The sequence below is a fragment of the Mus musculus genome, chromosome 8 (genome assembly GCF_000001635.26).
Source record: "Mus musculus strain C57BL/6J chromosome 8, GRCm38.p6 C57BL/6J".
Taxonomy (NCBI): domain Eukaryota; kingdom Metazoa; phylum Chordata; class Mammalia; order Rodentia; family Muridae; genus Mus; species Mus musculus.
Window position 1 is genome coordinate 67,490,249 of NC_000074.6, and position 27,905 is coordinate 67,518,153.

Genomic DNA, 27,905 nt, shown 5'->3' on the forward strand with positions numbered 1-27,905 from the left:
CTTTTTTCACCCATATTAGTCCACATCAAAACTTTCCCTGTACCTCTCTTTATTTTAATTATCCTGTGAACAGTAGCATACCTCTCTCTCTCTCTCTCTCTCTCTCTCTCTCTCTCTCTCTCTCTTTCTCTCTTGTTTCCAATTTATAATTTATGTATGATTTTAATGCCCACTGAAATGTAAAATTTTGGAGGGCAAGGAAACATAGAAAGTGTCTCAAGGATGCTCATTAAGCTCTTTGTTCAGTGAAGGAATGAATTGATCAGTCAGTGTAAATCTTCAAGTAGGGAGTTTTCTATAACACTCAGTTAAGTGGGGTGATGGAATCTGTCACTCGACATGGCCACTATGTTCTCTATTGCCTAATTCTCCCATTTCTGTGAATAACTGCAAGTTTACTTGGACAATATCTACCTTTTATCACCAAGGCAACCACATCTAATCTGTCTTTTGACTGGTCATTTAGTCTTACTTTCTACTATCAAAAAGTTGAAAGATACAAGAAATAACAAAACTTTCCTTTAAGGGGCACAGAGATTATTTAATGAACTGTAGGTAAAAACAAGCCATGCAGTCAAAGTGATATGATTGCCTATGAGATAGTTAGAGGCATTTTTATGTATACGTGTTAACAGTAGATTCTAGCTACAGATAGCTGACTCTGGGACACCTACAAGAATTGTTGTAATGTTTGTCTGCTTTCATTCTGTTTGCCTTAGGGGACCATGGACATCGAAGCATACTTTGAAAGGATTGGTTACAAGAACTCAGTGAATAAATTGGACTTAGCCACATTAACTGAAGTTCTTCAGCACCAGATGCGAGCAGTTCCTTTTGAGAATCTTAACATGCATTGTGGAGAAGCCATGCATCTGGATTTACAGGACATTTTTGACCACATAGTAAGGAAGAAGAGAGGTGGATGGTGTCTCCAGGTTAATCATCTGCTGTACTGGGCTCTGACCAAAATGGGCTTTGAAACCACAATGTTGGGAGGATATGTTTACATAACTCCAGTCAGCAAATATAGCAGTGAAATGGTCCACCTTCTAGTACAGGTGACCATCAGTGACAGGAAGTACATTGTGGATTCCGCCTATGGAGGCTCCTACCAGATGTGGGAGCCTCTGGAATTAACATCTGGGAAGGATCAGCCTCAGGTGCCTGCCATCTTCCTTTTGACAGAGGAGAATGGAACCTGGTACTTGGACCAAATCAGAAGAGAGCAGTATGTTCCAAATGAAGAATTTGTTAACTCAGACCTCCTTGAAAAGAACAAATATCGAAAAATCTACTCCTTTACTCTTGAGCCCCGAGTTATCGAGGATTTTGAATATGTGAATAGCTATCTTCAGACATCGCCAGCATCTGTGTTTGTAAGCACATCGTTCTGTTCCTTGCAGACCTCGGAAGGGGTTCACTGTTTAGTGGGCTCCACCTTTACAAGTAGGAGATTCAGCTATAAGGACGATGTAGATCTGGTTGAGTTTAAATATGTGAATGAGGAAGAAATAGAAGATGTACTGAAAACCGCATTTGGCATTTCTTTGGAGAGAAAGTTTGTGCCCAAACATGGTGAACTAGTTTTTACTATTTAGGGTAAGGAGCAAAATTGTTCTCCATTGTTATTTCATAGTCTTAAACCTTCTAAACATATGCAAATGTATCCATAACAGAAATCACCCAGTCCAATGCTGACCAACTAATGACTTGTTGTATCTTCTATTTCCTAGATTTTATAAAACGAAATCCTACTCCTCCTGTCATTTCACCAATAAAAATAGCGTCAGTTATACTTGAATAAAATAAATATATTAATGGATGTAACAACAATCCTTTCAATATTAATCAACAAAAATTACTTAATGAAGATGTGGAAATCTTTGGAGCCATATTGACTTGTAGTAGAAGCCTCCCACCATCATTTTATTGTTGAACTCACATAAAAAGTGGTTGAATATGAATAATCAGAGAATAGCAGGTATAAAATTCAGCCAGAATAAATCTGATGTCCATGGTTTACAAGAAACCACATTCACAACTTAGGATCAGAATAAAGCAAAGAAGAATGAGACATCATTTCAGATTCAGGTAACTTACCAGTCCTCAAAACAGAACTCAAGCCAGTGCACCCGGGCTCTGTGAGTGGGTGCCAAGACAACGACATGGCTTAGAATTTCTTCCAGAGCTAATTGTGCAGACGTAGTTCCTTTTACATTGGATTTTTTTCAAACTATGAGAATACTTTAGAATTATGCAATTGATTTATACATTATATAATACTCTTTATAGCCTACAATATATGTTACCTGAAAAAATATTGTTTGTCAAGTATATTAAATGTTAAATATATTAAAATAATATTGGCTAGTAAAGTGGATCAAAGGCTTCTTGGAGGTATTGAGATATGATAAGGGTTGGTGTTCTCTTTAAGTTGTGTGTCCCTTTCCCCCCAGTGTAATAACCTTGCTACATTCTTCTGCTTCACTCTAAAGTTTAGCTTAAAAAGAAACAAGCAAGAGACAAACATGGTTCTTAGTGGATCTTGGAGGTCACACTCTGAGCACATTACTGGGTAAACTTGTGGATCTGATTCAAGATGTAAAACAGTTTGAGACATACATATATATTCAGTACCAGACATAAAGGCCACAAATATAGGGATACGGGGGTAGTTCCCAGGTTAGACTGCTGGTCTAATGTGCTGAAAGCCCAGAATATGGTTTACAGCACTTCTGCACACAAACGTATTCTGCTCAGGGTTGAATGAATAATAGTGGTAATTATTTCTAAGTCTTTGTAGCTTTCTTTACCTCATTCCTGCTTTAGCTCCCATTCACATTGCCAGCTGCCTACTGTGTGCTTGCTGAGAATAGAGTCAGGGATGTAAATGTATGGCTTGTGCCCCAGAATCTGAATATTTAACCTCTCTGTACTTCCTGCTTTCTAACTGGATTCCATAAGAGGGTCAGGCCACAATACTTGAAGCAGCCTTCTCTCCATAGCTACGGGTACTGCTGGACAGGTTCCTTATCATCGGAGAGTCCGGAGCTATCAGGATTCCCAGGGCCAGTTACCATCAAGGGAAGTGTTGGCTTTTGCACAGTTGCTGTCACACAACCCGATCCCCAGCCCCTACCTACATTCCTGCTTGGGAGTCAGAGATCCTGGCTGCAGGCTCTTGCTATGAACTTCCCCCATCCTCACAAGGGATAAAAGGAGGCTCCCTCTTCTGGCCCATCCTCTTAGTCTCTTCAGAGACTCCACCAAACTGTCTGTCCATTGAGCTGAGCCCGAACAATTCTTGGAGCCCTGTCTTACTGTTGTCTCTGTGTCTATATGCCAATGCTGTTAATAACTTTTTCAATAAACCCATTATTGCCCAGTAATCCAGCCCAGAGACCTCTTGAATACCCTTCTCCATGCAGATTCCAATGCCAGGCCTCTAGTTTGCACTGCATAGCCAGTATTCCTCTCAGTCCTCGTCTGGTAGTGATCATATTAAGGTAAACGGAAAAGCAAGAGCTGAGATATTACCAAAGCTATAGGTTACATTGCCACAGTGATGCTTGCTTTATCTTGTGTTTGTGGAAATGGGCTCGTGTAGCCCAAGCTGGCGTTGAACTTGCTGTGTAGCCCAAGATGACCTTGAGTTCTTGATGGTCTCCCTTCACTTCTCAAGTGCTAGGATTGTGGGTATCAGCCACAGGGTAGCTGTTTTGTTGTTGTTGTTGTTGTTGATTGGGCTTTGGTTGTAGGAATGTAAGAGTTTGGAAGTTCTAGTTTAGGTATAAAACTATACAAGCAGATTGCCAACCAGTGGTTGTTGTTAACAAAGGAAGCAAAATCCCTCAGAACCATGCAGAGAGGTATTGCTGTGCATGCGTCACAGTGACCCAACTGAGCAGATAGAAACTGGGGATATAGTTCTATAACTCACTTCTCCTCACCTGAGCCACACCCGACTACATGCCACCAAGCATAAATTTAGGAATCTATTTTGACAACCCAGAATATAAGAACAGTGTGTGCCAAGGAGTCTTTAAATTATAGTGTACAGGGAAATAGCTAAGAAACAGCAAGCATTATCTACAAGAATCATTAGTATAAATCGAAAACAGAAATACATAGGACAGTTGTCGTTTTTTTGCAACCCATATCCGGACACACGTCATACACATTCCACAGTGTCTTTGGATAGAGCAGTAAAAGGACCTGAAGATGAGAAATGAAAAAGAAATAAGGGGGAAAACAAAACTTAGTGGAAGGAAAGGCATACATTAGGAATGTGGGTGACATGTGGTAACCGCTTCCTCCTCTACGTCCTTGATCTGCTTTGCAAGAGCCTATTTCAAGCTCTGACCTCTCACAGGCTCCCAGAGATCATAAACTCTGTGAAATGCAAACCTATCACGAGAAATGCAAAAATATCATGATATCTCACGCAAAGAACGGACTAGAGAAAGAGTTCACCAGGGTTAAGTGAAGCCCTACAACTACATTTCCCAGAGATCCTTGAGATGGTTTAAAAAAAAACTAAGCATAAGGGGCGGAGCAACTTGAACAGCCAATAAGAGCTCTTCCTTTGCAGACCAGGGAACTGAAACTCACTCAGCTTACTTCCTGGTCCGCCCGGTTGCAGTCCTGGTAGCGGGTAAGTGGGGGCTCCCTAATAGATTTGGAAATCAGGATTTCTTCCTCTTCCAGAAGGAAGACCGGGAGAGAACAGCACAACACAGTCCTGACTTTCCAGGCCCAAGTTCTTTTAGAAAGTTTGGGTGGCACATACTTCGAAGCCAAGCTAGGAATACTTTGCAGTACACAGGTGATTCTGACAAATGTTTTGTTTAAGTAGGTGACAGGCAGCCACATTCTATTAGATTTGAAGAGCCATTTAGTTCCTTTTATGCTGTTTCCTTATCAGTCACAAATGAACTAGTAATGGTGTTTACTTAAAGGGTTTCTGAGCGTTCAGGAGGTGCGTTAACAGCATAGGAAACCAATCCCTCCAATTTGTTCCCTCTGGGACTCTTTAACAATGTCATTCACTGCATTTCCAGAGGAACTCTTGGAAGTACTTTTGTCATGCTTGAAGAAGGGTAAGTGTGTAGGGTCTTAAGGAACACCAGAAAATCGACTACTTCCTGTGACTTAAGACTGAGACGTTACCTTGGAACACAGTCGACAGGTTTACTCAACAGTGTGGTGCCAGCTCATGCCAAAAGTCCTCGGAGCTAACGCCCCGTGACCCATGGACCCTGATATCATGAACTCTATTCTGTACTTTGGGCATAATGTCAACTACATTGCTTGGCTCTTTTCTGTTAACAGTTCTGCTCTTTCTCCAGCTCCGGTTTGACTGCCTCAGACTCAAAGCAACTGACTCCACCCCGACTTTAAAAAACAAAAAACAAAAACAGACAAATGCCAACTCTGATTTTATTATATTTTATTTTTTTAAGCTTCCTGCTAAAGACTAACTGTATGGTTTTACCATTTTTATCCATGGCGCGTATTTCTCTTGCCCTTTGCTAACCCTATTAGATTGTTTGCCTAGTAGCATCCCCTGCCTCTGCCTGGCTGTTGGAGGCCTTTACTCGCAGCCTTGGATGCCATGTAGGTTTTCTGTAACCGAAGTGCAGCTTGTTAGTGCTCTTTGCATATGGCCAAGCCAACAAGTCTAGTGTCTTCCACCCAGTTAATCAAAAAGATGGCTTAGGGTTGTCAACAGAGTTGGATTCTGTGGGCTTCAGGAAGAGAAATGAAAGAGAAAAGAAAAGGAATTAAGGGAGAAAATAGTACACATACAAAATTACAAGCAGTCCATTAGCTCTCATTACAACTTCACTGAATATCAGCAGTAATCCATGCAATAAATATATCGGCCCCTAATGGTGAATCCTCCTTCTAGTCTGACTACTGTCAGAAACCTATCATAGCTTTCTCCATCCGGATTGATCTTCTCTATTTTTTTTTCCTATGTTGGCTTCTTGTTCACAATTCCATTTGGCAAAGAATAAGGAGTTCTCTTACTAAAACAACCAGAAATCAGTGTTTTACATGAATGATGCAGAGGTTCTAAAGACACAGAGTTAAAACCAGGAAAGTTCTGCACAGCAGCCTGGTCTTTGGAGGCTATATCTAAAAATGACAATTTGTGATTGGTATGCCATATCATGTAGGGACAAATGACAGCAGCTGGTATAAATAACTATTGCATATTGGTTATTTGACTAAATAAATATTCCTGTGATCTTCAGAAAGCAGCAAGACTTTTATAGGTTACTGAAGACCCTCCAGAAACCCCCACTTAGTGTGTTTTAATCTGGTTATTGCAGTTCTATGGAATGAACTTGAAGCTGACCAAACTCAAATTCCCCCAAATCAGATGCCGAGGCAAAGTTACATGACTGAGTGAACTGAGGAAGTGCTGGGGTGTGTGTGTGTGTGTGTGTGTGTGTGTGTGTGTGTGCAGTCCTGCCTGTATAGGTTATAAATCACAAGTTTGCCCACACAAAAGCAAGGAAGCTATTCCTTCAAGGCCTTGTATCAACAAGTCCTTGGTCCAGAGCTGTGCTGGGAGGCCAACTTGACAATTATTTATGCAGCCTTTACCAAAAGAAGCAAGGGAGGCCCAGAAGCCATTGTGGAGACCTCCAAATCGCCTATGGAGTGTAAGGCTTTAGATATAAGCATAAAGGCCATGCCTCAGACATGGTGGGAATGGAAAAAAGAATCTACAGGTCTAAGTGAATTACTGACAGGATTATCACAAGCTCACTTTGGTCTTGAATCTTCTCCAAGCTCCTGTGCCCACTTGTGTGTGGGTGCACAAGCATGCCATGTTCTCTGTTCTTCGGTATATGTGGTAGACAGATGTGTAAAGGGTTTCGTGTGAGTCGTGGTGTATTTTACACTGTACTTAGCTTTTATTATCATCAATATTGTGTCTTTCTGTCTGTCTTTTAGTAAATGCCTTTACCCACTGAGTCATCCCACCAGCCCCATTGTGTATTTTCTTCAGTGTATCTTTGTCATTTTAGTTAAGGTGTGTGATCCAAGTCTTCCTGGGCTCTGTCTGTCCTTATTTTACTGCATATAGTTTTGCCTCACATGGCAATAATGATTGGCCAATCTCTATTGCTATATGAGGCATATCTATGTCTATGGAGGTATTTATCTAGATTAGGGATTTAGTTCGTCTTATGGTTTAGGTACAGAATGAATAGCTCAAATGCGGAAGGCTGATCCCCAGCTGCTGCGGCTGTTGGGTAGTGATTAGTTGTGAATGTTCACACCTCATGAATGGACTGAGTGGGTTCACAGCTGAGTGGCTTCTTAGGAAGTAGGGCCTGGTGGGAACAAGTGCATCACTGGGGGTGTGCCATCAAGGATACATCTTGCCACTGACTTTTTCCACTTTGTCTACTTCTTGGCCATGAAGTGAGGTTTTTGCCTTGCCATGGCTGCTACCATAACACTTCTGTCTCAACACAGACCCACACACACTAGCAGAGCCAGCTCACCAGACACTGATGGCTCTGAAATTATGACCCAAAATAGAGCTGTCTTCCTGCAGGTGTTTTGCTTAACATGTGTGTTGCTTTCTAATCACAGTGGAAGGTAGCTAACCACTGCTACAGAGCCTTAGTTGGACTTTGGACTGGATGACTCCAGGGTTTGCAATTCACACAATAAACAATAGATGAGAGTCAGAAGATGCCAAGCTAACCTTGAGGGCTGTCTGTCTTGGCTGATCAAAGACATTGTTCTTGTCAGGGAGAGTATCACACAAGTTTTCACCAGCCATGGCCCCACAGGAACACTGACTTTATAAAGATCTACACTGTCCAGCACGTGAATGTTGTTAGCTCACATTAGCCATTGCAAAAACAGATATTCCTATGGTGACTTTTTAGTAGTCCTTCAGGTCTTTCCAGTTCTGATCAATTCTCAGTCTAGCTTTATGACGGAGTTATATCTGTTTATAAGAGGAATAGGCTTGTTCAGGAGCCATAATATGCATTCCTTTCCACTCCCTCCCTGTATGGAAAAGATACATTGTATTTTATAGCATCTCAGCATGCTGCCCTCTCGATTTCTTGGCTTTCCTTTTCCTTTGCCTCTCCACTGGTTGGTAAAGAGGAAGCACTTCACCAGGATAGCTCATGGTTGTTTCACATTGTTGTCCCATGCCAGCTGACATTCTAATTCATTGACATGCTAACAGAATAACAGTCTGGGACAGTGTGCCCTTTGGGGACTTTGTAAACAGGGTTCCGTTATTTTACCTTTGTATGTTTCTGTGGAACTATCTATTGCCAGGCTGGTATCACCTTCCTTATGAAGAACGACTTAGTTCTCTGCCAGATGCTTGAACAACTCTCCTTCATCTTAGATTTCCATAATTAAATAGATATATTCACATGTCATGTATGTAGAACTCAGTTTTTCTTAAAATGTTATCTCCCTTGTTTTTCTGGTAGGATTTCTGCAAAATTTTCATGCACACATGCACACACAGACACACACAGACACACACACACACACACACACACACACATCTTACACCTTAAATTCTTTTTTCTCTAAATTCTATTCCAATTTTGTACTTTCCATATTAAATACTTTGGTTCCTTTATATTCCTGTCAGCACTTTACTGACTTTGACATGGCTTTATCTCTCCATTAGCCTTGACTCTGACCACCAAGTGGTCCTTCTACATACCTAGTATGTTATTGTGTATTGTGTTATATCTATAGAGTACTGCTCATCACAATTAATGTAATGTCTTACATAATGTCCATAATTAGTTTCTAAGTTTGAAGTCTTTCATTGCAGAAAGCACAATGTTCAGTCTTTCTTATCTGTCACCTATTTGAGACCATTTATCTGTACTATGTCCCTCTAAACACCTTTTAGTAATTTTTTTCATTAATCCTCTTTGGTATGCTTGCTCATCTCCTAGTGACACTCCCCTGGTACGTTTTCATTCTCTATTTTCACTTTTTAAACATGTATGAATAACATTGTCTCTATTGCTAATTTCTTCTGTGAATCCAGTTTGTCTAGTAAAATGTCCAATTGGAGTTGTACTTTTTCATTTTGGAAGAGGTGAGAGAATCAAATACTACAGGAGATCCTTTAGTGGCATGTCTTCTACATGGAAGTTGTTGCTCTCCTTCTTTGGTGGCATCCACATTAAGACTGCCACTTTCTTTTCCTGCCTTTAGTCCCTGTTGTAGTTGTTACCTCAAAGAAGGCCACTGCACATACCACTTTCCATGTGTAGTCTGTATTTAGGTAGTAACCAGGGATGTGAGGCATGCTTCATCCCTCCTTGCTGTTCCTATGGCAACTAATGGTGTGGGTTGTAGCTTCTAGGCTCTGTACTTATGAGGACATCCAGGTACTTCTGGAAGTCCAAACATAGAAACTATCATGGTGCTCCCTCCTATCCCTCAACATTCTCCTTTCTGTAAGTTTCCCTGTGTAGCTCAGATATTCACTTTTCAATGTAGTCTTCTCTCCGTGTTTGTGATGTTCTGTGATTGCTCATAATGTACGCTACAGATAACTACTCCTTTGCTTTCAAGAAATGTAATGTTAATTTAGCATCTTACATTCACTTGGGGTTTATATTCTATGACAAGTATGGGACAGTCAGGAAAATTAGTGGGGGCTGGTTTTCTCCTTCCACATTCTAAGTTATGGGGATCAAATTCAGGTTGTCAAGCTCAGAATCCAATGCCCCATTGTCTCTAAGCCATCCTCCCAAACCATGTCATATTTCATTTTTAAACAGTGCTTCTCTGAGTTTGGACCAGGAAGAAGAAACATTCTAATACTTTTAAATAAACGACAACAACCTGCTTTGAACTAAGAAGTCTCAAAAGATCTAAGTATGTTTACCAGCCTTACCTAGGTCTTGTCTGTCCTGATGACCAGACTGAAGGAAGGCTCCATCCTTGCATAGCGTCTCTGTGAGCTACATGTGAATCTATAGTATTCCCTTCATCTTCTTCCATACCTACTACTCCTCAAGCACCCACAGAATTTTCCCTTGAGCCCCATCATTATCAATATACAATTGAAATATATTTAGTCACAGAATACCCAGGTATGTTTTTCTTACAACATATAGCTAGTATTAAGCCCCTAGCCAAAAACTGACTTAATTGTAATGAATCTACAGTTACTAAATCTAAATTCCAACTCAAAAATTAATCTTCAAACAAAAACCAAAACCTGACTGTTGCTTATGCCAATATTTCTGTTATTTCACTGCAGTGTCTGGAATTTGTTTCCAGGTGTGTCTCTTTCAGTCTCTTCCTCTGTGGATCATCATTGTTTCACACTTTTCCCCCAATTCTGGGTAAGCAGCAGTTATGTGGTCAGTCATCCATAAAGCACAGCTCATTCTGTTCTCTACTACATTGACTCAAATACCAAGGAGCCAAATGAGGGCAGGGAACATCTAACTAGATTCCCTTTGCTCTCTCTAACTCTAAGATATTTAATACTTATGTAAATGGTACCATGACAACTGTGTACTATATTATGTAATCCTTCTGATTCTATAAGCAACTGTTCAGATGCCTATTTTAATGGATTCTAATTAGAATCTTTTTTGTTATTTGTCCTTGTCTGCCTTTTTACTTTGCACCTGTACTAAAAATATACAAGAAAGAGGGCAGAGCATACTACGTCTAAGCAATGTATTATCTGGCTCACCATTTGACCTGCATTTCAAACAAATGAGAAAACATTCATCCCAGGTCACTTAGATTATTTAACATTTGTTTTAGTGCTATGAACATTGATTGTAGTCAGTTCATATAATCGTGGCAAAATAAATATAGATAGCTCTAAGTGTTCTCTATATTTATATCTTGAAAATGAGTTTTAACCACAGTCACCCCAACCCAGTAAATTCACAAGCAAACATGGTAATGTTTGTTTTGGATTGTTTTTCTTGCCTTAGGAAACCATGGACATCGAAGCGTACTTTGAAAGAATTGGTTATCAGAGCACCAGGAGCAAACTGGACTTGAAAACATTAACCGAAATCCTTCAGCACCAGATACGGGCTATTCCCTTTGAGAATTTGAACATCCATTGTGGGGAATCCATGGAACTGAGTTTAGAAGCCATCTTTGATCAAATTGTGAGGAAGAAGCGGGGTGGATGGTGTCTCCAGGTTAATCATCTGCTGTACTGGGCTCTGACCAAACTGGGCTTTGAAACCACAATGCTGGGAGGATATGTCTTTAACACTCCAGCCAATAAGTACAGCAGTGGCATGATTCACCTTCTAGTTCAGGTCACCATCAGTGGAAAGGACTACATTGTTGATGCTGGGTTTGGACGTTCCTACCAGATGTGGGAGCCTCTGGAATTAACATCTGGAAAGGATCAGCCTCAGGTGCCTGCCATCTTCCGTTTGACAGAGGAGAATGGAACCTGGTACTTGGACCAAATCAGAAGAGAGCAGTATGTTCCAAACCAAGAATTTATTAACTCAGATCTCCTTGAAAAGAACAAATACCGAAAAATCTATTCCTTTACTCTTGAGCCCCGAACTATTGAAGATTTTGAGTCCATGAATACCTACCTTCAGACATCACCAGCGTCTGTGTTTACTAGCAAATCATTTTGTTCCCTGCAGACCCCAGAAGGAGTTCATTGTTTGGTTGGCTCCACCCTCACTTATAGAAGATTTAGTTACAAGGACAACGTCGATCTTGTAGAGTTTAAGAGTCTGACTGAGGAAGAAATAGAAGATGTACTGAGAACTATATTTGGGGTTTCTTTAGAGAGAAAACTTGTGCCTAAACATGGTGATCGATTTTTTACCATTTAGAATATGTAAAGTTTTGGTGTCCTTCCATGTACTTGGAATTTTTATGATAAGATATTCAAACTGGTGACATGATCATACTACTGGTGGTCATGTTGATGTGTGCTAGGAAATACCCAGCATTGGCTTACAGCTAAATTTATATAGAATTTGTGCTAATTGTTAAGTAAAAAGAATAGTGTGAAAAGCATTCCCATTAAATTCAACCAGCATTATCCCATATCAAATTTTTATGACTTATTACCTGTACAATTTAGGATTTGGATTCAACAAAGAAGAATGAGAAGTGTATGTGATTAGGGCCCAAGAAAACCAGTCACACAGCTAATTATTTCTTTCTGTGTTGTTTTTATATCTACTTTTTTTATATACTATTTTTTCTTACTGTGGGAACAAACACCAATTGAGTAAGTTGAGCTTGATTTTAAAAATGTAAGTCTAAATTAATAAAAATGAAATATATATCTAAAACTCATTTTCAAAGTGGTATATTGAAACATGTTGACTAATATGTGAATTAAAGGTTTTGTCTGTAGCTGTTAGGATGCAATGGGGTTGGTGTTTTCTGCAAGGGAGTCTTATCATTATTTTACTTCTCTATCATGCTGATTGATCATCACTGCTGACTTTCCTAGATTTATAACCACATAGAAGACACATTCCTAGGCATTCCTGTGAGTATTTTTTTGAGAAGTTCAACTGGAGTTGAAAGGCCCAACTAATGAAGAAATGTGTGTGTCACCATGCCTCCACATTTAGGCCCTGGACTGAATAAAAGGGAAAACAGGGAAAAGCTGAGCAATATTTATTTAATTCTTCTGTTATGACACAGTGTGACCAGATGCTTTATGGTCTCACCTCTACAGATATCACTGAGCCCTTAAGCAATGCGTTAAAGTATATATAGATAATACTCATTTTATCTGTAACAAATCAGCCACAGATTTAGGTATGTGTGTGTGTATATGCATGTGAATGTGTCTGTGTGTGTGAGAGAGAGAGAGAGTGGAGAGAGACAGAGAGACAGACAGACAGGCACAGACAGAGGGACAGAGGCAGAGAGAGAGAAAGAGAGAGAGAAGTCCAAATCTACAGTAAATAATAAATATTTAGCCTGAGGTTGCCACCTGAGAACCATGTCATCCACTATAAACTATCTCTCAATGTTAAACAACTTGAGATTGATTGTGAAACTAAAACTGTTCTTCAACCCCATTAGAAATCCAAGGTATGACTTTAATCCCAGCACTTGGGAGGCAGAGGCAGGAGGATTTCTGAGTTCGAGGCCAGCCTGGTCTACAGAGTGAGTTCCAGGACAGCCAGGGCTACACCGAGAAACCCTGTCTCGAAAAAACAAACAAAAAAAAAAAAAAAGAAAGAAATCCAAGTATGACTTAAATGAAATATTAAATATCTTTTAGATAAATGACTGGGTAATGTCATTAAGTCGATAATTGTGACATTAGGGGAGGTTTTAATGGAAGTTCTTCCATCTTGCTTCATTGCACTCTACAAATGTCCCTTCTGTGTTACATTATGTCCCTCTAGCTTGAAACCCTGTTCCACTGTCATCTACTGACTTTATCCTTGATGGAAGATTTATATCAGATTCTCAGACCTATGAGTATGAGTGGCACTTCAAACTTAGAATGTTGACTCTTCTCTACCTCTTATCTTCTACCGTGCTTCCCCATGTCAGGGATATAATGTAAAATTCATACTTGTAAGAGCAGTTTTCTCTCTTCAATTGTGATCATCAGGAAAAGGTGATATGAGAAGCAGCCTTAGAATGGAAGAAAATTCTTTAAGCTAGTGGGTTTCCACCTGGATATTTTATGTAGTGATGTAGACATGGAGAAGGGCACATGTCCTTGGCAGAGGTTGAGAACAGCCTTGATGTGACTAAAAAGAATAATGAAGTCGTGTTTCAGTTAATGATGCTTTCCCACCTCCCTCCTCTGACTTTGTTACTAACTGTTCTCTGCCAGTGTCAAGCCTTTCTGGTACTTCAGAGGAGGAAAGGATTTCACACATTCATGAAGACCACTCCCCTGACACAGTACACTGAGCCAACTAGACTATGACCCATCAAGAACAATGAGGTTTTAGAACACTCTCATTAATTTATTTGTGCAGTGTGTGTGTCTTAATTCCAGCCCAATCACTTTTCCTTAAAGCTTTCTACTATCTGTGGAAAACCAAAATATGTCAATAGATATAAAATTTAGACATCAAGAGTTGAGTGCTGACTGCCAGGTGTTAGTTTCTATCAAATGAAATTTAAATGAATAAAGGAAGGAGACACCCATCAAAATGTATATAGCCCTCCATTCTCTGGTTACCCAAAACTGTCTGTTCTGGGAACCCTGTAGAGATTAGGATATGCCAGCTTCCACTGGGGCTTCTAGGTAGCCCTAATAGCTAGAAGAAGCTTGGCCCTGTGGCTATGTGAAGCAGTGTCCCACTCTATACTATGCAGATAAAAGAACTGTGACAAGTCCCAATGTCCCTTTAGCCCTGCTAATTAATGGTTCCCCTTTTAATTCTGGAGAGGAAACCACAGGAAGTAGGCTTACTGTATATTTACATCTGTTGCTGGAAATATTAAAAAGATCGACATGTTCCCACTCTTGTGCCAGCAACTCTCTGCCCCGGAGGTCTGGCCGGCCACGTGCTGGTGGGCAATGGCCAACCTGTTTTTATCTCATGGAGACTCTGACTCAGAACTCCACAATCTCTTCACCCAGACTGCTAGATTCCCACTGGAGGGTCATTACAATGCCAGCCCTGTGCTTCAAGTCCACCACAGCCTTTGTGGTGCACATCTGGCAAACCCATGTTTTGCCGCTGTACCTTTCTCTCTTGAAGCCAATTGAACCACCGAGTGAAGGAAAACACCACACAGACTTAGTTCAGAAACAATGGTAACTCAATCTCTGGATGCAAGAACTAAAACCTTATCTTGTAAGCCCTAATTAATCTGATTCCTTCGGTGACAAATCCTGACAGATCCGCCATGATACCGGGAAACTCTAGCAGCTCCATCTTGCCTTTATGCTATCCTCATTCTAAAAAGATCTAATTTTCTCCTATTTCCTCTCTTCCTCCATCCAACCCAAAAGTCTCCTCTACTCTTCCAGTGATTGGCTCCTTTATTCATTAGGGGATTGGTTCACAAGAAGCCACCTGAGTATGTGACTCATTCCTCATTCCAGACAACCCTCCTTGGGAGAGAGGAGTTAACATGAAACACAAACAGCACAAAGCCATCCACAACACTTCTCCCTTTCTGTTCTAATAAAAAACAAAACCTTTCTCTCAATATAGAGCACATCTATTACCATTTTGTAGTTTATAAGGTATAGATAGACCTAACACCCAGTCCATCAATTTTGTCATTTATCCTAAATTTAAAAGCTTACCCTTCTACACCTGACTCATGTCCTGGATTTAGATTGTAAGCCATCTGCAAACCATCCTCTCAAATCTATATCCTCTTTATTAATGCTAAACAGCGTAGGTTGGTTATGAGGCTACCAATTCTCAACCCCACCAGAAATCCAAGAATGACTACTATTACCTGAACATATGAGAAGCACAAAATGTAGCTTCCAAAACTTATCCAATTTATAAAGAGCTCTGACCACCTGGACAGTCCCTAATACTTCAAAAGGTTGGAGCATTGGTCTTCAGCCTTCTGGCCCAGGATCATCTGACAGAACTTTGTAATGAAGAATTTTGAAGGGCTGATTACCCTATCTTGGCAGAGATTATTGGTCAACTATTTCACATAGTGTGACCTTTTTCTGGATAGTATTTTGTCTGTAGATGAAATGAGGCAATTCTTGCCTAGTGGCTATCTTGCCACAACTGGAGCAACTCCACTGATGCTCAATTTCTTCTTTGAATTCAAGAAAGGGAATGCTTTCAGGAGCAAACTTGTCTCAACAAGTGAATAAATAACATTAAATAATATTCTGTGGATTTCTGGTGTTTTTGAAAACCAACTACCTATGTAAAGTAATCTGGACTGTTCTCTGTTAACTTCTCTCAGCTATTTCTAATTAAAATAACTGAAAACACCGTAGCAATAATCTCAGAGCCATGACTTTGCTATTTGGCCCTTAACTCACAGGCTTAATCATCTAAGATCAGTTTATAAAAATAGTTATAGAAGGACTGGGTCTAAGCCCTGTACTTTAAAAATTTTTGTAACAATAGAAAAAATTTATATCAATGAAACCCTTGATTTTGCATCAGAATAAATTCTGTACCAAAATAAGAACTTATGGCTTCAATTTAGTAACAATTATAAAAATTTCTACCAAATGAGATTATGGCTATTCAATCAATACTAGCTATTTCCTCCCTGTTCCAATTATGACCACTTCTACATTCTCTAGAAAGACAATCTATAATAACCCCCAAACCCAGGGAACTGGGGCAATGACTCTTTATAACTTCCTCAAGCTAAATATGGGCTTTGAGATATTTTGAAGGGGTGGAGGAAGGGTAGGGAAAATGGGGGAATTGGTTGGCCTTAAGAAGGCCACACCAATGATTAATTTAATCTCTGATGTCTGTATCTTGACTGGATCTGGCTGAAAATCCAAGACATCCGGAATTTAAGCAGAGACTCACCAAGGCTGTATACTCTGTAACATATAAATCCCAAAACAAAATTTTAGTATCATCAAGATAACCTTTTGGTTTGATTCTCTGGAATCTAGTTTTCAGGGAGTCTCCCTCTATCAAATCCGATCCATAGTACTCTGGAAGGTATATAGACACAAATCACCTTGTCTAAAAGCACAAAGACAAAACCTTTCTGCCAAATCAGTATATCCTTGAGCCAGTAACCAGAAAAACCTTTATTATGACCTCTCTCCCAGAAGAATAATATAACCACAAAACTCTACATCACACCTTTTCTGAAAATTAAAACTATCCAAAACAAATGAAGTAAACTAAAATACTGCATTTGCCTATTCTTAGGCCTTTTCTATTTTGCGATGCAGGATAACAACCCAGAATTCCCGTGAAGCCAACATTAGACAGAATTTGAGTATCCTGTGAGGCATATTAGAGCAATATCCTCTTTATACCATCTTTAAAACAATTGATTCACACTTTTATCTGTATCTGCTTATAAGCAGGCAGCTAGTCAAAGCAGGATTTAAACCCAGAATTCCCATGGAGCCCACATTAGACAGAATTTGAATATCCTGTAAAACATATTAGAGCAATATATCTTTATACAATCTTTCTGCTCGGCTCTCTGCCTGGAGCCACAGACATTATTAATTAATGCATGCTCACTGCCCTTTCTACTTGAAGTCGGTGACTAATTTTTCCTATCCTAGTTCTGAATCACAGGTGAAATTCCCCACGTGATTTGGACAAAATCTGTATATAAATCTATCCTAAAACCAAATAATCTCAATTTTATAAATTCACCATTCAATCAATCTCTGCTCCAAGAAATAGGCAACTTCCGTTCTACAGCTCTCTGACTCAGAGCAGTCTGCATTCCCCACTGCAAGGGACCTCAGAGCCTGCTTTCTATGTTTCAATTCCAACGCTTGAGTCCACGTGACTCATCTCAGTGATACCGAGCTACTCACTTAAAAAAAGAAAAGAAAGAAAATAAAACTCTAACTCTCAGGCTAATAATCTGAAATTTCTAGTGGATTCTTGCCCAGCATACCTCTGAGTTTTCTGTGGTCTAGGACCACTATAGATGAGAAGTCCTGCTGTAGCCAAAGCAATTCTCAGTGGATTATAGTAATATGTCTATAATGAAAAAGGAAGAAAACATGAGATAAATAATCTAGCACTGCACTCTCAAGATACTAGAAAAGCAGGAGTGATCTAATTTCAAAATTAATAGAAGGGAAATGTAAAGATCAGAGCAAGCATACAGAAGGCACAATAACAGCAATACCAAAGGTCGGCAAGAGAGCTGGATTTTGGAAAATTAGATGAACTGGAAACTGTTAACTAGATTACATAGAAATTAAAAAGTACTAAAACAGAAAGTGAAAGGGAAGACCTTGTAACTAATAGCAACTACAAGGTTTCTAAAAGATTTCAATGAGCAGCGAATGAGCTCACAGATGAGAAATTAAGGGGGAAAAGTGAGTTTGTAGAGACATATAGCAGGACCGGAAAAAAGGGGGTGTTTGAATAGACCAATAACAAGAAAGAGTTTGAATCACTCATTAAAACTCTCTAATTGAAGAGAAAACCCAGAAGCATATGGTTTGATAGCTGAATCATTTGAAGAAAAAAATAATTAGCAGCACTTCTCAAATTCTTTCTGCGAACTGAAGGAAGGAGGAATATTTCTAGCCTTTTATCACCTGACATCCCCAGAAAGGAAAATGGCAGTCCAGTTTTGCTAATGACATAGCTTCAAAACTTTCAAGGGATCACCAATATTGCATGTAGGATTTACGTTCTAGGTGAAAGAATGGCTCAACATACACCAATCAGTTAATGTGATTTATCCTACTAACAATATAATAGCAACATAACCACTTCAGGAGATGCATAAAAAGTTACCATCAAAATTCAACTTATCTTCCTGATGTAAAACTCTAATGACTTTGACACAGAAAGGATGCTCCTCAAAAGAAAAAAAGTCATATGTGACAAACTCTCAGCTAACATCATAATCTAAGATGAAGAATTTACAGCTTTCCCTGTAAGGTCAGCAAGAGCAAGGATGCTCAGTCCCCGAATTCTGTACAACCTAGTGTGGGACATTCTAGTCCCATAGGAGATGAGACACATTCAGTGAGAATGCAAGAAATGAATTGGGGGGGGGGGTCTGGGCCAACTATGATCACATGGGAAATGCTATGGTCTCCACCAGAGATACCTTTTTCCTCCTCCCTTTCTCTGTCTCTGTGCCTCTCTGCATCAATCTATCTATCATCTATCTTTATCTCCATCCATCCATCCCTTATCTCCATCTCTCATTGATTCTTTTACTTTTATTTTGTTGTTGTTTGTTTTGCTTTATTTTGTTTGTGAGAAAGGATCCCACTGTAGCCATGGCTGGCCTCAAACTTGATATGTAGTCCAGGCTTACTTTGAATTCAGAGATCTGCCTTCTTCTGCCTCCCAAGGGCTGGAATTAAAGGTATGTGCCACCATGCTCAGCTGAGACTCTTAAAAATAAATGAACCCAGTAAATTTGTGTGATGTTACAGTAATCATAAAAAACCAAAAGCCTCTCCAGTGCCTCCTACAGGTATTTCCTCCTACAGAAGATGGGAAAAAAATACAAAGAACCACCAACAGACACTACATACACAGAGCATGAGAGACCTTGGAGCACACAGCTCTAAATGGAATGCTTTCACCAAATTACTCCCCTCAAAGCTCAGCCAAATGCACAGGAGAGGAGGCAGAAAGAGTCTAAGAGCCAGACAGGATGGAGGACACCAGGCAACAAGGCTCTCTAAGTCCACTGAGCAAAGCTCATATGAACTTACAGAGACTAAAGCAGCAAGGACAGGGCCTATAGAGACCTGCACCACGTCCTCTATACACTACAGCTTTCAGGCTAGTATTTTGATGGAACTTTTGAGTAAACAGGTGGGTTTCTGATTCTTGTGCCTTCTCTTGGGACTCTTTTACTTCTGTTAATTCAGCTTGTCCAACTTCTCTGTGATGGGCGTTTTTTAACTTATTATATTTTATTTTATTATGTCTTGTGATTATCTCTTAGAAGACTGCTCTTTTCTAATGAGAAACAGAAAGGAAGTGGATCCAAAGGGGAGAGGAAGTAGAGAGGATCTTGGAGGGGAAACTGTAATCAGGATATATTGTATGAGAAAAGAATCTGTTTTTAAAAGAGGGGCAGTGGTGACTCATGCCTTTAATCCCAGCACTTGGGAGGCAGAGGCAGGCAGCTGTTTTTAAAAGAGGGGCAGTGGTGACTCATGCCTTTAATCCCAGCACTTGGGAGGCAGAGGCAGGCAGATCTCTGATTTAAGTCCAACCTGTTCTACAGAGTGAGTTCCAGGACAGCCAGGGCTATACAGAGAAACCCTGAATTGGAAAAAAAAAGAATCTATTTTTAATAAAAGGGGAAAATAGAAATTCCAAAAGACCATTTAGGTTTTATAGTTTCGTATATAAAATATTAAGTGAGCCCTATTTAGAAACAATAGTGCTTACTCTAATCATTTTTCACATGTAGTGTGACAGCATTGTGACAAATGGGGAAAACGGGCATTCAAATATCTATAAATTTGAATACATTACGCAATTCTTAAAAAGAAAAAGAAATTTAAAAACTAATAGCACCTCTATACGCTACTGTTAGCTCTTTGGAAACAAAAGGTAGAAAGCCATCTCTTTCCCAATAGCACAAAAAAAAAAAAAAAAAAAAGATCAATGAGATTGCTTAGTGGTAGCATTCTCATTTAGCCCACACAAGACCTTGGGTTCAGTCCCCAGACACACACACACCAAACAGGAAATAAAATCAATTATGTGTGTGTATGTATATGAATTTCAGAAAGGAAGTGAAAGATTTGTAAACTAAAAATGGTAAAAGCCTTATAAGAAAACTCTTCATGCTTCATAGAAATTGAAAAGTAACCTAAACCTTACATGAACACAAAAGTTCATTTACTAAACTCTTTGCTCCTAAAATAAATTACTTAATAACTGATCATTTATAAACCATGTATATTTATTTGTTAGAGTTTTATAGGCTATAACCAAAGAGCTCAGGGTAGGCTTTAATAAAAGGGCCTTCCTGCCTGCTGCATGGTATTTGAGAGTGGGCATACCATAGGTAAGAAGTGGGAGGCTGGCAAATAGTATCACTCTCCTTATAAAGCCAGTACTCCCACCATTACCTTAATCCTCATGACTACAACTAATACTAATTATCCTCGCCACCTTAACTCTATCCCTAAGCACATAAGTGTATAAATGTGGACATTAATTTCTAAATACATTTTAGAAGACTTATTCAAACCATAGCCAAAATCAGCTTTAGCAAGAGGACAAACTCAGAGGTATCACTACTGGATTTCAAAATTCTCTACAAAGTTATGGTGATAAAAATAACATGCTATTGGCATTAAAACATGGCACATGAACTAAAAGACCAGAATAGACAACCCAGAAATAAACTCACTAACTTATTGTCAAGTTATTCACAAAACTACCAGGAAAGTTATAATGAGAAAAGGAAAGCCTGTTCAATGACTAGTGTTGAAAATGTTGACTGTCTACACACAGAAGAATGAAGTAAGTTATCTTACCCCTTACCCAGGAACAACCCCAATATGGACAGGTGACTTGAATTATAAAAGTACCAAATAAAAGCATAGGAAGAAATGCTCCCATGACATTGATCTGTACATTGTCAGAGTAAATCCTTCAGATCACAGACAATATAAGACAAAATAGACCAGTGAGATTGTATAAAATCAAAAGGCTGCTGCATAGTGAAGAAACCAGTGACGTAATGGGACAGCACACACACTAGAATAATGTGTTTGCAAATCACATACCATTCAATGGACCAATATATAGAGAAAACAAACTTATCAATAACAAGAACACCAATAACCCTATTAAACATATGCTAATGACCTAGGCAGAACCTTCCCTATACCATCCCCCCTCTCCCTGCTTCTATGAGGGTGTTCCCCCTGCCCACCCTTCCACCCACTCCCACTTCCCTGTCCTGGCATTCCCCTACACTGGGGCATCAGGCCTTTACAGGACCTAGGACCTCTCCTCCCACTGATATTCAACAAAGCCATCCTCTGCTACATATGCGGCTGGAGCCATGGGTCACTGCACGTTCACTCATTGGTTGGTAGTTTATTCCCTAGGATTGGGGGGGGGGCAGGCATCTGGTTGGTTCATATTGTTGCTCCTCCTATGAGACTACAAACCCCTTCAATTCCTTGGGTCCTTTCTCTAACTCCTCCATTGGGGACCCTGAGCTCGCTTCAATGGTTGGCTGCAAGCATCCATCTCTGTATTTGTCAGGCTCTGGCACAGACTCTCAGGAGACAGCTATATCAGGATCCTGTCAGCAAGCACTTCTTGGCCTCCACAATAGTGTCTGGGTTTGGTGACTGTATATGGGATGGATCCCCAGGTGGGGCAGTCTCTGGATGACCTTTCCTTCAGTCTCTTCTCCACACTTTGTCTCTGTATCTCCTCCTGTGGGTATTTTGTTCCACCTTCTAAGTAGGACCGAAGTATCCAAACTTTGATCTTCCTTCTTCTTGAGCTTTATGTGGTCTATGAATTAAATCTTGGGTATTCTGAGCTTTGGGTATAATACCCACTTATCAGTGAGTACATACCATGTGTGTTCTCTTGTGATTCGGCCACCTCACTCAGGATGACATTTTCTAGTTCCATCCAATTGCCTAAGAATACCATGAAGTCATTATTTTTTAATAGCTGAGCAGTACTCCATTGTGCAAATGTATCCATTCCTCTGTTCAAGGACATCTGGGTTGTTTCCAGGTTCTGGTTATTATAAATAAGGCTGCCATGAACATAGTGGAGCATATGTCCTTGTTACATGTTGAAGCATCTTTTGGGTATACCAGGAATGGTATAGGTGGGTCCTCAGTTAATACTATGTCCAATTTTCTGAGGAACAGCCAGATTGATTTCCAGAGTGGTTGTATCAGCTTGCAATCCCACCAACAATGGAGGAGTGTTCCTCTTTCTCCACATCTTTGTCAGCATCTGCTGTCACCTGAATTTTTAATCTTAGCCATTCTGACTGGTGTGAGGTGAAATCTCAGGGTTGTTTTGATTTGCATTTTCCTGATGATTAAGGATGTTGAACATTTCTTTAGGTGCTAAGTTCACAGACATATGGAAATAGAAGAGCAGTAGACTCCTTTTTTCAATATGATAAAGTAGTATACTTCAGAAAATAGTATGAAGGTGACTCAAACAACTAAAATTTGAATTATTTGAAGATTCAATAATGCCATTTATGCATTGTAGCCAATGGAATTGAAATTGGTATACTGTAGAAATGTCTGCTCTCCCATGTTTAATATATTAGTAACATGTGAAATCTAAGAAAGGTAAGACAGTCTTAGTGTCACACATTTATATTCCCAGCACTCTCTGAGGCAGTAAGATCACATATTGGAGCCCAGACTGATGTACATGGCAAATTAGAGGTAAACCTGAGCAATACAGTAAGATTCTGCCTTCACAAACTGAGAATAAGAAAATAGATAAAATAGTCAAATGCATGGGAATAGAATATTAGGGGTTAAAGGTCAAGGTAGATGGGGAAGAAACAGCAGTGATATGTACATTATGATTCATAACAGCAGCTTACATACAACTCATAAAAGTTATGAAGTAGTAATAAAAATAATTTTTTTTGTAAAGGAGGTTCATCACAACATGTGGAACTATATTAAATGGTCATAGTGTTAGAAAGGTTGAGAACCACTGCTCTAGTACAGAGGGGAAAAGACACAGCACACAGACACCAGCTTAACTTCCTCATGTCCGATGAGTTGTGTAGGTGTGTTGTAGAAATTTGCAATCCCAGTCCAGGGTTTCTACCCCGCCTTTGACCATTTAGTTCCAGGATAAAAGATACACACAACCTTTATATTTATAATAAGTCTTAATTAGCAATAGAGCTGGGTAGATACCTACCCTCTATGCTGCCAAAATGGATTTCCTGTTAATAATCCCAAGTTGTTACTATGTTTCATTTGGGCTGCTCTTAACTCCAATTAGCCAGCCCTTGGGCTAATTTTTTTGACTTCTAATTTCTGGTGGCTTTTTCTTCAGCATACAGAGACTAGACAACAAACGCTACAGCTAGCTTTCTTTTTTTTTTTTTTTTTTTTTTTTTTTATCCATGGGACAGTTTTATTTGCCTCCCTCTCCTGACAGGCCACTCATTGTGAGCAGGAGAAATGTCCAGAGGTGTACTCTGCCTGGATACAGCCTGTGTCCACAGTGGGAATGCTGACCAGGGCAGCCTGTGTCCACAGTGGGAACGCTGACCAGGGCAGCCTTATGCCCACAGTGGGAACGCTGACCAGGGCAGCCTGAAGCTCAATAACCTGAGCAGAAGTCCAGACTCAGCTCCACTTGATGTTCTTGTCCTCCTCAGTCATGGCTGGTACATCAGTAACAAGGCCAGTGCCAATGGTCTTGTTGCCATCCCTCAAGGTGAAACGTTGGCCTTTCTCTAAGATCATGGGCTGCCGCAAGATTAGACTAAGCTTCAAGTCCTCTCCAGGCATGGCAAGTTCCTTCCCTGGAGGCAAGATGACTCGACAGGCCATGTCCCAGGTCAGGGAGAACATGACGGGCATGAAATGAGATACAAAGGGTTTGTGGCGGCCACCTTCCTCCTTGCTGAGGATATAAACCTGGGCCTCCACCTTCTGGTGGGGTTGGATGGAGCCTGGCTTGACCATGACCAAGCCACGCCTCAAATCTTCGCGCTTTAAGCCTCGGACCAGAGCACCCAGGTTATCCCCTGCCTCAGCCCTCTCCAGGCTCTTGTGGAACATCTCAATGCCTGTCACCACAGTGCGGATGTTCTTGTTATGTCCCAGCAACTCACACTCATCTCCTTTCTTCAAAATGCCACGCTCTAATGTACCTGTCACCACTGTGCCCCGGCCAGGAATAGAGTAGACTGACTCTACAGGGAGCAGGAAGGGCTTGTCCAGGTCCCGGGTGGGCACTGGGATGTAGGTGTCCACAGCATCCAGGAGCTTCTGCACTGACTTCACGCCTAGCTCAGGGTCACGTTGCTCAAGGGCACAGAGAGCCGAGCCTACAATGACTGGAGTTTCCTCTCCTTTATAGCCAAACTCGGTGAGCAGCTCCCGGATCTCCAGCTCGACTAACTCCACCATCTCTGAGTCCTGGACAGCGTCTGCCTTGTTCACGTACACCACAACATGTTCTACCCCAATCTGTTTAGCTAGCAGTAAGTGCTCTCGGGTCTGGGGCATGGGGCTATCATTAGCTGCCACCACCAGGATACAGCCATCCAGGGGGGCAGTGCCTGTGATCATATTCTTAACATAATCTGCATGACCAGGACAGTCTGTGTGGGCATAGTGTCGGGCAGCAGTGCTATACTCCACATGGGCTGCATTGATGGTGATGCCCCGAGCTCGCTCCTCTGGGGCATTGTCTATCTCCTCGTACTTCTTGAACTTAGCTCCACCTCCCTCGGCTAGAATTTTCGTGATGGCTGCAGTCAGGGTGGTCTTGCCATGGTCCACATGTCCGATGGTACCCACATTCACATGGGGCTTGTCGCGTACATAAGTCTTCTTGGCCTCCACAGCTAGGCCGCGACACAAGAAGGGTGATGCGGGAGCCTTCAGCGGCCGCAGCCGACCTTGCAGAAATGGGGTCGGGCTGGCGCAGAGACCGCTGAAGCGGGGCGTCGCTCGCAATAGAGTGGCTGCCGCCATTGTGGTAGTACTCGGTGACCGGGACCGGGAACTAGGCACCCGGGGCCGGCGCGTGCAGGGAAGGACGGTACAGCTAGCTTTCTTAAGACTTATAGTTTTTCTAATTTTCTGGGCCCTCCATAAAAGGAATTCTTTGCCCCAAATCATCAGGGAGCAATTATAAAGAAGATAAAGATGTAGTCTCAGTCCCTTAAGTTGGGGTGAATGGTTCTGGGCATTTTATGAATTATAGATATGTTGTCATTTTAAGACAAAATGACAACTAATTATAGTTTTGGATAGGGAGGAAACAAAATAGAAAAGAGCCTTTTTATTTAGACAACAAAGGGAAATGCTGAGGTTTGATCTGTTGCTATTTATTGGAATGCTGAACTCTATGCCTGAAGGTCGAGACCTACCAGGGACTTCCCCTTCACAAGCTTTGCTGTGCAAACCTTGTTCCTTATTTTAAAACTATTGTTTATATAAAATTGGCTACAGCCAATTACTGGAGGAATTAGAAGTATGTGGGTTTGGAGTGACCACGACGAAGGAGAAAGAAGAGAAGGAGGAAAAGGGAGGGAGAGAGAGGAAGCCGCCACGAATGGAGATGGATGATGCGCTCATGGCCAGGAAAAACAACAAGTATTTGGGGAACACCACTGGAGAAGCAGACAGGGCAACAGTTAGAAGAGTAGATTAGGGGTTACTTGTCAAAGCCAAATAAAATAACCACAGTCTGAGAAGGGCGGTGGTAGCACATGCCTTTAATCCCAGCACTTGGGAGGCAGAGTCAGGCGGATTTCTGAGGTTGAGGCCAGCCTGGTCTATAGAGTGAGTTCCAGGACAGCCAGGGCTACACAGAGAAACCGTCTTGAAAAACCAAAAACCAAAAACAAAAACAAAAAACCCTCCCCAGTCTGAGTCTCATTTATTTGTAAGCTAGTTAGGGATAAGTTCAAACTGGCTGTACTACATAGGTGTTGCCTTGAGCAATGAGGCATTGGTATCTGTGGAAAACAACCCACACCCTTTGCAGTAGCCTGAGTTGTTTGGGGATTCCCATAGGACTCATTTGGCCAATAACTCAATTAGATATAATACAATCCCAGTACCAGAGTCTTCATTTGGGGACAAAGATGATGAGATGTCTGGTTGAGGCCCTGTCCCCCCCACCCATTATTTGGCAATTTCCTTTAGATCGTTTTTACATATGTATATATTTTCAGAAGCTTCTACTGTATTCGGTGTCCATACTACCCCTCAAATGGACCTTAATTTTAGCTGTCCTTTCCTATATCCCCTCCCTCATCACCCTCTTCCCTTGCCCTCCTCACTTGATCCTCACATTCCAGCCCCAGACATATGTATCTGAACACAGTTATTTCTCATTTTAAATATTGCCCTGAAATTTGGTAGATTGCTTGAAACAACCTTTTTGTTTTCCTCTCACATATTTTTTGAGTCTCAAATTTCAAAAGATATATAGGACATTACTTTCTGTCCTAGTGACCTCTTGTAGGCAGAAGACTACTGTGGTAGGACATGGTAGGAATGAGCTGATGGCTTTGTGCTAGAAGAATTATCTGAAAGAATCTGTACAGATATTAAGTGGTGCTGGGAGTGGGCCTAAACTCACATTAGGTTCCTTTCACACAATGTTGGCTCATGTTGGTTCTTTTTTTCTTGCATGGTAATTCTAGGTTCTATGTGTGATGCTTATATCTTACAAGGTTGAAAATTAATCACATTTTCGACAATTTCATACATGTATACAATGTACTGCATTGTATCTCACCCTAATGGCCTTCTCTTCCCTTCTTCCCACCCATACAATCCTCTTTGCCCAAACTGTCACCCCCCCTTTCACTTTTACATCTGTTTTATAATTGGTAATCTTTAAAGAGTTCTTTTATTTTTCATTATATGTATATGTGATAATTGCACATGGACTTAGATGGTCACGAAGGCCAGGGGAAGGCGTCAATACCCTTGACCTGAAATTAAAGCCAGCTGTGAGCTGCCCAATATGTGTGCTGGGAACTGAGCCTGTGCTGCCACAAAGAGCAGTGCACACTTTTGAGTACTGAGCCATCTCTCCAACACCTACAGTTAGCGAGGATTGGGGGGAAATGTTTGTTTGTTTATTTGTTTGTTTGTTTTTTGAGACAGGGTTTTTTCTGTGTACCTTGACTGTCCTGGACATCACTCAGTAGACCAGGTTGGCCTCAAACACACAGAGAGAGCCACCTTTTATCTCCTTCCCTAATGCTGGGACTAAAGGTGGACTACCTGACAAGAATATGTATTTTAAATTGGGGTTGAAACTCACATTTCAGAAAACTATTTTATTACTTATTTTATAGAAGGACTTAATCTTTTAGCATTTAGAAAATTCCCAATGTTATGTATTTGCCGCTTCAATAAATTCACAACATTTGAAGCACCTAAGATTCCCCTCGCTCCTCATTTCTTTGTCCATTAAAGCACTCATAACCTAGCTTCAAAGTCACAAGGAGGCATAGTCTCTGCTACATTCTTACTGGCTTTATGGTCGTATACTCTTCTGGATACAGGGAAAGCT

At 40.7% G+C, this 27,905-nt stretch overlaps 2 protein-coding genes and 1 pseudogene across 4 annotated transcripts; 2 read left to right on the forward strand and 1 right to left on the reverse strand.

Annotated features, from left to right (window-relative positions):
• The first annotated feature begins 719 nt into the window (after positions 1-719).
• On the forward strand, positions 720-2,283 carry Nat1 (N-acetyl transferase 1). The gene has a single exon (NM_008673.2). It carries the CDS (start codon positions 726-728, stop codon positions 1,596-1,598), a length of 873 nt encoding a protein of 290 aa, NP_032699.1. The 5' UTR covers positions 720-725; the 3' UTR covers positions 1,599-2,283.
• A 2,343-nt stretch (positions 2,284-4,626) lies between these two features.
• On the forward strand, positions 4,627-12,396 carry Nat2 (N-acetyltransferase 2 (arylamine N-acetyltransferase)). Of its 3 annotated transcripts, none has more exons than NM_001168577.1 (2): positions 4,627-4,654; positions 10,986-12,332. In NM_001168577.1, exon 2 carries the CDS (start codon positions 10,992-10,994, stop codon positions 11,862-11,864), a length of 873 nt encoding a protein of 290 aa, NP_001162049.1. In that variant the 5' UTR covers positions 4,627-4,654; positions 10,986-10,991; the 3' UTR covers positions 11,865-12,332. The 3 variants fall into 3 exon arrangements, with proteins under 3 accessions (NP_001162049.1, XP_006509655.1, NP_035004.1); XM_006509592.2 differs by lacking the exon at positions 4,627-4,654 and adding an exon at positions 4,664-10,376 and having other exon boundaries at positions 10,986-12,396; NM_010874.3 differs by lacking the exon at positions 4,627-4,654 and adding an exon at positions 4,700-4,825.
• Positions 23,752-25,410, reverse strand: Gm9755 (predicted pseudogene 9755; annotated as a pseudogene).

What these genes read in the sequence shown, in the direction of transcription:
- Nat1 (NM_008673.2), top strand. Translation starts at nt 726, where the DNA reads ATGGACATCGAAGCATACTTTGAAAGGATTGGTTACAAGAACTCAGTG.
- Nat2 (XM_006509592.2), top strand. Translation starts at nt 10,263, where the DNA reads ATGCCAATATTTCTGTTATTTCACTGCAGTGTCTGGAATTTGTTTCCA. An exon ending in CACTTTTCCCCCAATTCTGG is followed by an intron (nt 10,377 to 10,985) that starts GTAAGCAGCAGT and finishes TTCTTGCCTTAG; the next exon opens with GAAACCATGGACATCGAAGC.